The following is a 12,900-nucleotide window of genomic DNA, read 5'->3' on the forward strand; positions in this document are numbered from 1 at the left end:
TGTATCAACCATATTAACTACTTTTTTTGGGTAACAGACTTAAAGGTGATGCTGGGGCTGCAGTTCTCTTTGCTCAGGAAAACAGTGGGTGAGCCAAAACCAGTGCTGCTTGTTTTGCTTTGAAGCAAAATAAATTGCTCCAAAGGTATCTATAAATCCTTACTGTCATGTGGATATTCCCTATTTCACTTAATGAAGCAGAAGTAGAAGCACTTCTGGTTTTCTCAGTCCAGTCTGCTCCTGCTGACTGTACCATGTCATAGAATAACCTTCATAAACTCACCAAACCATGTCTTAAAAAGCAGAACCTCACAAGGCTGGAAGTAATGGCTCTTTCTGTTTAAAACCACAATTGCCTTTTAACGGAATCAGTGTAAATGGAACAAAACTTCTGTGACTAGAAGAAGGACTGGGGAGAAAAGTGCTATAGATATGCTGGTTGACAGGAAGCTCACCATGACCCAGCCATGGCCACTGACAGCCCAGAGAGCCAAACGTGTCCTGGGCTGCATCCAGAGCAGTGTGGGCAGCAGGGCCAGAGAGGGGATTCTGCCCCTCTGCTCTGCTCTGCTGAGACCCCCTCTGCAGTGCTGCACCAGCTCTGGGGTCCCAGCACAGGCAAGATGTGACTTAGCCCAGCAGGTTCCAGGGAAGAATTGCAAAATTGATCAGGGGGCTGGAGCACCCCTTCTGTGGGGACAGGCTGAGAGAGCTGGCATTATTCAGCCTGGAGAAGAGAAGGCTCTGCAGAATACTTATAGCACCTTCCAGCTGTTTGCATAACTAAATTACAAAGTTGTTTGTATACTAGCAGGATTTAATTAAAATCCTGAGGTTTTTCCTTCCTCTCATTAAACATGTGCAAAACACAGTAAATCCTTTCACAGTAGATCTTGTTGTAGCTAGATTCTGTAACTTCCAGACATTGGTAAAACATATCTTATATGCAATACAGCTGTAGCTGTGTTCTCAGTCTTGGACACTGATTACCAAATGCTGTTAGTTGTCCTTTTGCAGACCCCTAATTTTTTTCTAGAGCAGATACAACTTAAACAATTTTGGCTATAAGGGGAAAGAAACTTTGCATCCTTCAGGTCTGCTCCACTTAGTTCTCTCTAGTTTTTCCCCTCTTTCTTCCACTGAGTGACTAACTTTCTCCTTCTCAAAAGATATTTCTTCCCTTGTATATTTATCTGGACTTGTTGGTTTGACAGTTTTATATTCTACATTTACCCTTTTTCTTCTTTCTGTTTTCTTTGCATCCTCATATTGTTTCCTGTTTGTTCCTCAGGGTCCTGCCTTTACCCATTAGACACAGTAGCCTTCCTAACCAGAACAGGAGGGTTCCAGATTAATTTTAAAGGCTTATTACCATGTTGGAAAAAAACCCACAATGATTTTACTGTTCTTGAATTACAAGAGGTTTGAAAAGCTGAGGAGTAGCTTTCACTTTGGATTAGCGTCTTATTTAGACCTCAAGAAATTACTCAGTTTTATATATAAGCAGTAAATTTTTTGTACTGGAAGGAGGAAATTTCACATGGGCACATGTGTATATCTTCTTCAAAAACAGTTCTAATGCAATACCTGATTGATGCCCTGGACTTAAGATGTTAGAAAAACCCTTTCACAAGAAAACTGAGAATTAGAAGTGCAAAGAATTCAGTGCAAGGTACAAAATGCTGCTCTGGGCACAGAGTTCATATCTCTGGAGAAGGTCCACTGAACAGCAGAGTCAGCTCTGGCTCATGGTGATACCTACTGTGGTTCAGCAAGCTCCTGATTCTTATGGGTACGGTTCTTTTTCTTGAAGACACATTCTAAAAAATAAATTCTATAGGAAAAGCTAACTGGCTCAGGTAAAAATCATATTTGCCTAGAAGAACACTTTCATTGTGTATTCTTCCTTGTCCATTTTGGAGAAGCCAAGTGTGATGCCTTAGTGTATAAATCTATTTAGTTTATAAAATGCCATTTTGGGACCCTTGGCATGGACCCATAACATGCAAACATGCAGTGCAGTATAAAGCTGGGAAACTCATCAGGAATACTATTCTCCTCTCTAAAGCGGTTTTTATACTGCAGAATACAGTTCTCCTAATGAGACTCACTCGGTGCAGGTTTGTGTGATATTGTGTCGGATTTATGGGTGTCAGTTTCCCAAAGAACTGTTTGGGTAGCCTGTGCTTCAGTGAAACAACTTTCGTATGTCCTGTAACAAATCCAAAAGTGGAATGGAGTAGAACGTTAGTCTAGAGTTTTGATGTGAAACAAAATTATGTAGTGAACTTTCTTCTTCTGCATGGTGAAGGGAAAACTGGCTCACTTTCAACCTGGATCCAAGATTTCTGGTGTCTGAAATCACCCCTATGGAGAAGATGTTAGATTTTTAATGCTGTATTGCTTAGAGTGACACTGCCTTAGTGACAGCAAGCAAACTAAACTAATGTCTTCAACTTTATTCTTTCCCTTCAGCTTTCTTATTTGTATTGATATTAATGTCCTAAAAGCACAGGAGTTTGACTAAGCAAACAAAAAAAAAAATTACTGTGAAGAACTAAGCAGATTTAAAGCTCTTGCAATGTGTTTAGCTGCTGGAAAGAATAATATCACAGGGCCAAAACCCTTAGACCACCAATGTAAGGAACTTCTGGTCCAGTGATTAAGACACTAATCTTTCTTGGAAGCATTTCTCTTGGCCGCTCAATATAAACATACTGGATAATACGGTTTCATGTCTGTTATTTGCCTTCTGAACTGGTTACATATTCAATTAACACAGTTTTCTGTCTAGTACCAAGTCTATCACACCTTAAGTCTCAAATGCATAACCAGTTTAGCACCTTGCCAGGTTTAGTCACTGTCATTAATAAGGAGCCATGTTTCAACCTACTTACTGCCAGGCAGAGCTCAAATGTGTAAATTACCTTGGGCTTTTCCACAAAGCCCTCATTCATCCTTCCAGCACCAGTACTGTGTTTCATGGATGAGAGTGGAGAACTCCCATGTAGGAGGAGGATAATCTGCAGGAGTGCACTGCACTGAGCTGGGCATTGCTGTGGAGTTGTGCTGCACAGCACATTGGCTACAGGAACCCTCCTCACCCAGAACACTGCTGCCCTTGGTGCCCATGAGGTTCAGCACTGGCATAGAAATCACAGAGGTTTTATTAAATCCAAACATCAGTAATACACAACGCTCCATGTTTTCTTCTAGTTTCCAGCTTAAATTGCTGTTTAATCAAAATCCTGGTACTGTTCAAAAGATTTGAGTTAGACCCCTTGGGGTGTGAATACTTCAAAGCATGCTGTTTCCTTGTTGATGGGTTACAATCACAGATATGGCCCTCTAATCATTTTGATATGCCATGTGAATGAACATGAGAATTTTCTCCTCAGCTCTTGTCCTTCTCTGTTATAATTACATTGCGGTGGTGACATGTAAAGTGTGATAGTTGTAGGCAAAAGCTGTAATGTTTCTCAAATGTCTCTCTAGATGGATGGAGGTCTGCTTGGATGAAGAGTTGCCCCCAACTACGGAACTGGAAGAAGGCTTAAGAAATGGTGTTTACCTTGCCAAGCTTGCAAAATTCTTCGCACCTGATGTGGTGTCAGACAAAAAGATCTATGATGTGGAACAGGCACGCTACAAGGTAGTAACTTTCTCAGTTCTCTCACCAGCATGACAAAACCCAGTAATGTTTGTCCTCCAGCTCTTAAAGGCTCCCAAGCATGGATGGTTAGCTTTCTGCATCTTTCTTTTGAGGCTGTAGGGACTAAATGGAAGATGCACAGCTGAAAAAGCCTGTGTGACAACTTAGAAATATTCTACCCTTACAAAAAATGTTTTGGTCTTGCTTCAAGTTTTTAAAGCTGCACAAATTACACTTCTGGCTCCAAGGAGAACATGAGTTTTGCAACTTATAAAGTTATTTCTCATTAGGAAAAGAAGTCAAGAGGAATTTAATAACTATTTCAAGCTTTTTTTATTTTGTATGGAAGCATATTTGAAATTCACTTCATTAGATCTCTCTGTTTATTTTATCAACATTAACAACAAGAAGCAAAAAAATCAAGCTACCAGTTAGTGAGCTTAGCTTGTTCCCTCTGTGGGCTTTTCTTAGCTCCAAGGACCTTGAGAATACAGAAATATGTATTCTCATGCACAATAGTCCCACTATGGAATGCATTGTCTCAACATGTAGAAAAGAAGGCAGAAAAAGTTTATGGTTAGGAATTCCAGTTATGTTTAAATGTTTCTCTTGAAAATCTCCAAAACTTGAAAGGTTCCTTTTTCTCTTTACCCTAAAAAATAACATTGAAAATAACATTAAAAATACTTTCCCAGTTTATTCTTATCCTGCTTGCATAGGCTTTAGGGAGGGTCAGGCCAAGTATTCAGGTAGAACTGAAGAGTTCCAAGACTTCCCTATCTGTTCCTCATGGTAGTGCTGAGCAGTGTTACTACTGCTGCTTTTTTGTTCCTTGTCTTTGACATCCAGCCTCTACTCCCAAAGAATACTGAAGGACTGTACAAATTTCTGTTTCAGTCACAGTCCACCCTGATGGGTACAAATCTGACTTATGTAACATGAAAGAATGAGCTGAACTTAGTGTGGAGCTGTTGATGTGTTAGGATGCTTCATTAGCAAGACTGAAGCTGTTACACTTTGGTCTCTGGGTTCAAATAAGGGAAAATTCTGTGAACTCAACTTCAGGATATAAAACTGGGAAATAACAGGAGGATCAATAAGTAGAGAATTTGTCTAATGTGACTTCTATAATCTTCTATGTTTCCTATAGAGATCTGGCCTTCATTTTCGGCACACTGACAACACTGTGCAATGGTTAAGAGCAATGGAGTCCATCGGCCTGCCTAAGGTAAGCCTTTAAATTTCAGCAAAGAAAGTGGCTCGGATTATTGGCTCACTGAGATCCCCTTTCATCTGCTTGAGCATAAACAGTTCTTTACAGTAAGTCTATAGGGAAGGGAGAATTGAAAAACCAAATCTGAGGAGAAGTTAATGTGGAGTGCAGTGGGAGAGTCAGTCCTGTGTTGCTGCTGCTGGTGTGCATGGGCTGAGGCAGGGACACTAGCAGTGTTTGAGGTAGCTCAAACACTTGATATCTTACTGCTACTGCAGTCTCTGGGGAGGGGGGCCTGAAAGGAATATGGTTTAAAACAGAAAACTTAAATATTTGCTTCCTTTAGGTTACCTCTTCACGTCGTGCCTCTTGCTGCCTCTTCCTCTTACTGTACATCCCAGTTTTTCTGCCTCTACCCTGTTTCCAGACTGTTCTTGCACCCTTCAGTGCATCCACGTGACTGTGCTGCTGCTCTTCTTCCACCAGCTGCTTTCTCGGGTCACCTCTTATATTTACCTTCCTCCTTGAGGGTCTTCGCTTCTCATCTCCCCCCTCTGCTGCTGTTTCTGGGCACCAGTGAGTCTGTTTTGGATGAAAATCCTTTAAGGAAGGGCTGTGTGTGAACACCTACACTGCTTTTTGGGCATTCTGGGAGTCACTCAAAAGGCTGAAGTGAGGAGTTCCTCCCCCAGGGCTGCCTGAGGCACTGTGGTCAGACACAGTGGGGATGCTGCTTGAAGGGTTAAATGGACTACTGGTCGGCTACTGCAGGCAAACTCACTGCAGGTGCCTGTAACCAGAAAAGGGCACTCAAACTGCCACCAGAAATGCCGAAGAGAGGGGAAGGGATCCTGCCCTCTCCACGTCAGACTTTTTTTTTTTTTTTTTTTTTTTTTTTTTTTTTTTTTTTTTCCCCCCCCAGTTGGGTCCTTCAGCCCTCTGGTCAGCTGGCTGATTTCCACCCTGCCATCCCTCCCCTGAAAGATTGCATTTCTGTTGCAGAGGATGGTCATGGCCAAAAGCTTTCCTGATTCTCCCTCACAAAGATGTTTTGAGCAAATGATGAAGAGGACACTGTGCTCCTGACTTACTCAGTCTGATCCTATTAACCATGGGACAGTGCAGCCCCGAGCGACCAGCTTGGGCTGCAAGCATGCTGCCAACTCTCACGGTTAACTAAGCCTTTTTATTATATTTTTGTGGAGAAACAGTGTTTAGTGACTGGGACCAAGGCCAGGAACAAATTAGTGGTAGAACCAGAACTGGAACTTATGATGTGACTTCTTGGCTAAATTGCTTAATATTCCCCTCTCTAAATATCTTCCTTTGTAAATGACATATTCACAGAGTTAGGGGTGCTGGCAATTAGAATTATGCATTTTTAAACCATACTTGATAGGTTTGGTTTGTAATGAGGCTTTGCAAATTGTAACTGGATTTCAGGTTTTGGGCGTCTGTAGAGGACAAACAGTACTGGCTGAGCTTATGCCAAAGGATATTTTCTAAAAATCTTGTTGAAATGCTGCCTGCTTATCTTCCTTTTTTCCCCTCTTATTAAGTAGCTTTTATCCTTTATTAAGCTCTGCTTTATGAAAACTACTGATAAAGTTAAAATAACATCAGAAGAGACGTGACTCATAGCTGTATAAAAGTAACAGCTGAAATTCTGTGAATTTGAGGTATGGGTTGCACAGTAAAGGTTTCTGCTCAGTAATAATTTTCATTTAACTGTGTGCTCTTTGCTTTTTAGATCTTTTATCCAGAGACTACGGATGTCTATGACAGGAAAAACATCCCTAGAATGATATACTGCATTCACGCTCTAAGGTAACTGCTGACAGGAATAAAAATTATAGTAACTGCCAAAGTTAGGGGTGTAAGTCTTGAAATGGTTTTAGGACAACCAGTATATCAAAATCTGTCAGAATTTACAAGTTCATTAGTTTTAAGTTGGAGACAAAAGTTGAGCTTTTTCAGGTCTATTGGCCAAATAATTTTCAAAATAGATTCTAAGGACTACTGAATTCAGCATGCACATCCCTCTATCAATTGTACAACCCCTTGCAAAATGAACACGCAATTTCAAAATACATGCTTCAACAGAAATCAAACAAATTAACAGAAACTTAGCAAAACAGTACAACCATGGAGCAGACACGCTGATCAGAGTGAAAATAATGATAAACTGACATTTTTCTGTCCCAAAACTGAGGCAATTACTGTAGTCGGTGGTGTAATTCATGCAAGAATTATACATTCTCAAAGATTTCAAGATTCTGAGCAACTTGACTTTACATTAAAAGTCAGAGAGTGTTTGACTACACCATTGAAAGAAGTGATTAAAAATTTTTCCTGTTCCGCCTTAAGGATTTTCTTGATGTTTAGCACAAAAACATCTGCCCTGTACTGTTGCTGGTGTGAGGGACAGTGTTGTTGGCAGACAGCTCTACCCTCCTGTGGCTCTTCTAGTTAATTTCCTGCATGTTGAGACCTTTCCCTTTCAATATTTTTTTGGCACCAGTCTTTCAGAGAACATAATTAACTTGCACCCCAAACTTTCTTCTCTGTTTCTAGTGGTGTCCAAAGGCACATCAGCTGATCCAGGGCTATCAGGCAGAAACTATTCAATATGTGCTTCATTTAAACTTTTTTAGGGCTAATCCTTGAAATTATGTGCTCATTCTTGCATTCTGGGACGTGCACTCACCCCCAATAAACAGGACTTACCACTGAAGTTCACTGTATTAACATGCCAGGTGTTCATAGTTGACAGCCCAGTATATTTTTTGCCATCTTTGACAAGAGTTTCCCCTCAAAATTATTGGACTTGGTGTTAAATTACCTGGGGAGTGGCACCAAGGCTGTTTGAGGGTTGTTCTTGCCTGTAACTTGGTAGTGCAGTCTGTTCTGACAGCAAGGGTTGTGTAAGCTTGAAGTGATTTCCTAAGGAGGATGTGTGGGGCTGTAAGCTTACTCAGGCTGGCTCAGTGGGCTGTGCCCCCCCACCCCACCCAGCTCTGTTTTGGGCCAGCTCAAACCTTTTGCAGGAGGTGCAAGAACACAATTTTTCTAATATTTGCTCCCTCATATATATAGGACATTATTCACTCTGGAATTGAACACTACATGAGCAACAACTCCATCAAATATCTTCTTAATATCTGTCTTATCATTGCAAGGGCAATAACTCTTATCCTGAACTGAGGTTTACAATGGATTGACCGATGGTAGAAATTCCTTTATCCATATTGGCATGCCCCAGGATTTACTCAGGACCAGAATTAGTCTGTGTTGTCTCAGCTTTCACTTCCAAGTTTGTCCTGTTTAGATTACTTTTTCTTGATGTATATCAACACAAAGCTTTAACTATGTACCTCTGTACTTAGTATGTTTTTGGGGGGTTTTTTTGTGCTATTATTTTAGAAATGGACTTTATATCAAATGTGTCATGCCACACTGAAACAGAATAAGCCTGGAATGTTTTTATTTATGATGCTTTCCCATGAGATCGTAGGCCCCTGTACCTCATCCTGTACAGGATGTAAGAATAGAAGAAACAATGATTGAGTTTATTTATTTCCATATCTTTTCCTAAAATGCATGCCAGAAGTCATTCATAGAAGTCTTTCAAATCAAGCTTCAATCTCAGTGTTGAATGGCATGCAAGCTACATTGAAAGCTGTTTGGGAAAGAACAGAATTAAGCACAGGGTGCTTTGCTTGGCCAGCAGTGCTCCCAGGTAGATTGAAATAATAACTTTTTGCAGGGAAAGTCATCGGCGGTTTAACGTTTTGCTGATTTTTTGCTGCTAGAAGAGCTGAAGATAGATGGGTACTCTAAGCATGATGGTTTAAATATAGTTTTAGGATATGTCCTGAATCAAGTCTGAAATTAAGACCACTGCACTTCAAGCATGTGGGATAACTTGTGCTGTCAAATACAACAAGGCTCTGGCCAGGAAGGAGCAACTTTGCAAACCATTTCTTATTATATTCCTGTTTAATGTATTTACTTCTTGCTTTTCTCTCTCTGAAACATCAATACCTAAAGTATTGACTGGGACAAAGGCCAGCAAGAAATTAGTGGTAGAACCAGAACTAGAACTTCTGGTTCCAACCTGGAAAAAAAGGCATAGAATCCATTACTTGCACCATTTTCTTTGTGAAAGTAGACTTGGGTTTGTTCCTGCGCTAAAGGAGGTTAAGAACATCTTCATTTAAATTAAGATGTTAACAGTGATTCTTCTTCATAAATAGCAGTTCTTGGAAATATTTTTTCCCTGCATCTTAGTTTGAAAGACAAGTGTCTGCCATGGAAAGCCAGAGCCTCCCCTGGAATGGAGAATGTAAACCCCTTCCCTCTGAATTATTATAATTTTGACATAAAGGGTCTCTCAGGCAAAGGTATGGGGACAGCAATAACAGTTCTTTACGAGTCTGTATAACAAGGCAAACAAAACGACAACTACAGCACTAACAAGAAAACAGAACCAGGAGCCTTGTGACAGCCTTCTCAGCCGAGTTGGGAAGGGATGGAGGAGAAGCTTTGCTTCCCAAAACCCCGGGTGCACTCTGATCCTCAGGACTCTAAGGAGCACCAAGCTGGAAGGGCAGGAAATGAGCAGAAATGCCGGGCTGGGGAATGAGATTTTCAGAAGCTCCGCAGTGGCAGCTGAACTGGGGTGGGATGTCCCGGCAGGGCAGGGGGTGCGAGGCTGCAGCGCAGCAAAGACCCGGGGTAGTGCCCAAGGAGAGGCGGGGGCGGGACAGCGGCTCCTGCAGGGCAGGAAAAAGTGAGCTCAGAACCCCTGGTCACACGAGCAGATGGTGGTGGATCCCTAGGACTGGGCTCCAGTGATGACAGTGAATTCTCCCCTCAGTGAGCAACAGTTTGACCGTGCTCCCTCCGGTGCTGAGAGTGAGAGAGCACAGCAGCCCCAGCCCTGTCCTTTACCTGCCCCCAAAACTCACGGTACTTTCCCCCTCTGAGAGAAAACAAAACACCCATAGACAAAAGAAGTGAGCCAGGTGCTACACTTCTCTCCTCTGGCCGCTCCATTTTTTTTTTTTTTTTTTTTTTTTTTTTTTTTTTTTTTTTTTTTGTTAAGTACTAGTAAGTACCCAGTAGTTAGTTTCCTAGCAACTTCTGGGAAAAAATTATATAAGTAAAAAAAGAAACAAGCCTAACCCCCAACACCCTGAAAAACCTAGTTTTCAAATTATTTTTGCAAGATCAGTGCTCCATCCTAGACAAACTATCCCTCCAGAAGCTGGACAGCTTCAAAACATTGCTTTCCTAGGAAGCAGCACAATAACAAGCGTGCTGTGAAAGAAAAAACATGTTATTTTCAGATCTGTTTTTCACAGCATGTTTATACATGAGCTAAACACAAAACAAGTCCTGGGAACATCTGCCTGATAAGAGATGCAGTTTTGTGTGGATGATGCTTTCTACTGAAGGGAATTTCACCTAGGAACTGCTCAATCTCCTTTGCTTTTCCCTTGCTCCTGATGACTTGAATTCAGTTTTCTTAACCACAAGGCCCCCTGCTTTTGACTTTGTGTGTTTTCTGAGGTTCAAGTTACACAACAAAAGCATTAAGCAAGCTGTTTCATTCCAAGTGAAATTATACCTTAACTCAGAGAGGCGTCTTTGTGTTCTCTGCAAGACCCGAAGAACGTTTTCAGCACCATCTGGTGGTTAATAAGTTTATTCAAACAAAAGAGGGTAGGAAATACCACACATGCTTCAACATCCTTCAGGAATTGCTGAACAGCAAAAAAATTATTCTTAAATGTTCACAGCACTCGTTCTTCTTGTATCTTTTTATTGTGGTGACCCAAAAAAGAGTCAGCACAGTCAGCTTCTGATTTCCATAACTGTTTGCATGACACCCAGCATTTCAGACAGGATTGTGTCCTTATGTCAAACTTGGAGCAAAATCTCTCTTTACCCAGAAAGACTGGAAGGCAGACCATGGTAACACAGGAACCTGGTTCATTACTATAATCTTGTGAAGTCTATGTGCTTTTTTCCCCCTGAAAAAGCTAATTTGCATTTTAGACAGATTTGAAATATAAGAATGGCATCAGCCATGATTTTGAGAGGCTGTGAAGGCATGAGATCCTTTGTTGTGTTCATCCAGATGGGGGCAGGACAGAGGAGTAGCTGTGGCAGTGTGGAAGATAAATGCTGATTCCGTGTTTTCCTAAATACATTCAACAGCTACAGAAGCGTGCTTTGAAATCTCATCCCATAATTTGCTAGTAGCAAAAAATCCCCTCTACATCAAAATGCAAAAGGGAAATATGCTTCTCTAGAAACAAAACCCCTAAACCCCAAAGCACATATGCAATGAATGACGTTGGGGTGAAGCAAGTTTGAAAAGAGGTGGAAAATAATCTTTTTGGAGGAATGTGTTATTTAAGTTTTGTTTTAAAAACCTACCTTTTTTGATTCTTTCTTGCTTGACTCACTTGTTTATTGAATTCCACTGATAAATTATAGAAATATCAGTCTTTTGTAGATAAATACGTGCCTTGTGTTTGGAAGCTACTGAGAAAATATGTATGTGTTCAGCTGTTTCCTTTCAGATATCACCACAAAGCACTAGAAATGATTGGAGGTATTTTTTGTGCTATATTGAAACAAAAGTATTAGTTCTTGGATAGTACAATAAATCAGCTTTCTTCATTTTCCAAGAGTAAAATGGCTAATGACACAAATATTTTACGATAATGTTGGATGGACTTACAGGTCCTCGTTCTTCTACCCGTAGTAAGAAATGTGTCAGTGATTTATGTGTTCTTCTCTTAGTAATTACAGGGGTGTAATAAATGCAAGTCAAACCAGAACATAGATCCAAAGATAAAAGCTGTGCTAAAATGTTTTCAGGTCTTGATGTTGCCCCAGAAATAGCTTTTACATTTCTTTACCTATCTTTCACTGAGGTTTTCTACTTGTTTATACATCCCATGTGACCTGAGATACACTGACAGTGCCTCTCTCTTAGAGATGCTTCTTGGAAATAAAAGATTTCTCTTTCTCTAGGACTTAAAAATACAGTGCAAAGAAAATCGTAGTGTCAATTTATTCTGTATTGGTACACATAAGTCAAGGGTTAAAGGACAAGGTTCATAAAAGTGCTTTTCTCTTGTACAGAAAGCAAACAGCTCAACCACATGCAGAACTTTAAAGCCTAATTTTCTTCTTTCCAGTTTATACCTCTTCAAACTAGGACTAGCTCCACAGATCCAGGACCTTCTGGGAAAAGTAGACTTCACAGGTAAAAAGATGCTTATCTAATGGTATGCGAGATGGTTTTTTACACTGAAAATATGCTAACATTGTCCATATTTTCTATTATGGCCTTTCTCCTCCAATGACATTGTTACAAACACTGTTACAAATTAAAGAGATGAAAGGATGCTGTTTTTAATGATAGTTGGTCTCAGAAGGACAGGAGGGAGGGGAGGTTTCATTGAATACTTCTTATATCTTTGAGTCCTTCAAAATGGGGAGGAAAACTGCTCAGAAGCCCTGGCCAGAAGCACTTTCAGAAAACATTTTTTGTCCTGATAATTTTTTTTTTTTTCTGAACAGAGGAAGAAATCAGCAACATGCGAAAGGAGCTGGAGAAATATGGTATACAGATGCCATCTTTTAGTAAAATTGGTGGGATTCTGGCCAGTGAATTATCAGTGGATGAAGCTGCCTGTAAGTGTGACTCTTGTTCTCTTGTTCTCTTCTCTACCAAATGCTTTGACAGAATGCTAACAAAATATTTTCTGTGTTCTCATTTACTTAGTTTGCCACCTCTTAAGAGCTAGAAAGACAAGCAAACAAGTTCTCACTACCACATTGCTTCATTGTTACAAGGCCTCTCCAAAATTTGCAGTCTGAGTTTTTTGGGATTTCCACTGACCCATGGGGAGTGCTTTGCAGAAGCAAAGATTTCTCACAATATTTGGAATGGTTTTAATGTTTTGGTTTGTAGGAGCACTACCTTCTCCTCTAGAATAATGAATTGACTTCT

General features: G+C 40.5%; 1 protein-coding gene across 4 annotated transcripts in view; it reads left to right on the forward strand.

Moving 5' to 3' along the window:
- The window catches only part of IQGAP2 (IQ motif containing GTPase activating protein 2), a 128,028-nt gene that overhangs the window by 62,071 nt on the left and 53,057 nt on the right, over positions 1 to 12,900 (forward strand). For all 4 annotated transcript variants that reach the window (XM_066180754.1, XM_066180756.1, XM_066180757.1 and 1 more), the window contains 5 exons: positions 3,496 to 3,652; positions 4,803 to 4,880; positions 6,616 to 6,692; positions 12,083 to 12,150; positions 12,468 to 12,581. In XM_066180754.1, the coding sequence (XP_066036851.1) occupies positions 3,496 to 3,652; positions 4,803 to 4,880; positions 6,616 to 6,692; positions 12,083 to 12,150; positions 12,468 to 12,581 (494 nt within the window). The remainder of the gene's footprint in view (positions 1 to 3,495; positions 3,653 to 4,802; positions 4,881 to 6,615; positions 6,693 to 12,082; positions 12,151 to 12,467; positions 12,582 to 12,900) is intronic.

This window comes from Chamaea fasciata, unplaced genomic scaffold, assembly GCF_029207755.1.
Source record: "Chamaea fasciata isolate MVZ Bird 193981 ecotype frontalis unplaced genomic scaffold, bChaFas1.0.hap1 SCAF_4, whole genome shotgun sequence".
Taxonomy (NCBI): Eukaryota; Metazoa; Chordata; class Aves; order Passeriformes; family Sylviidae; genus Chamaea; species Chamaea fasciata.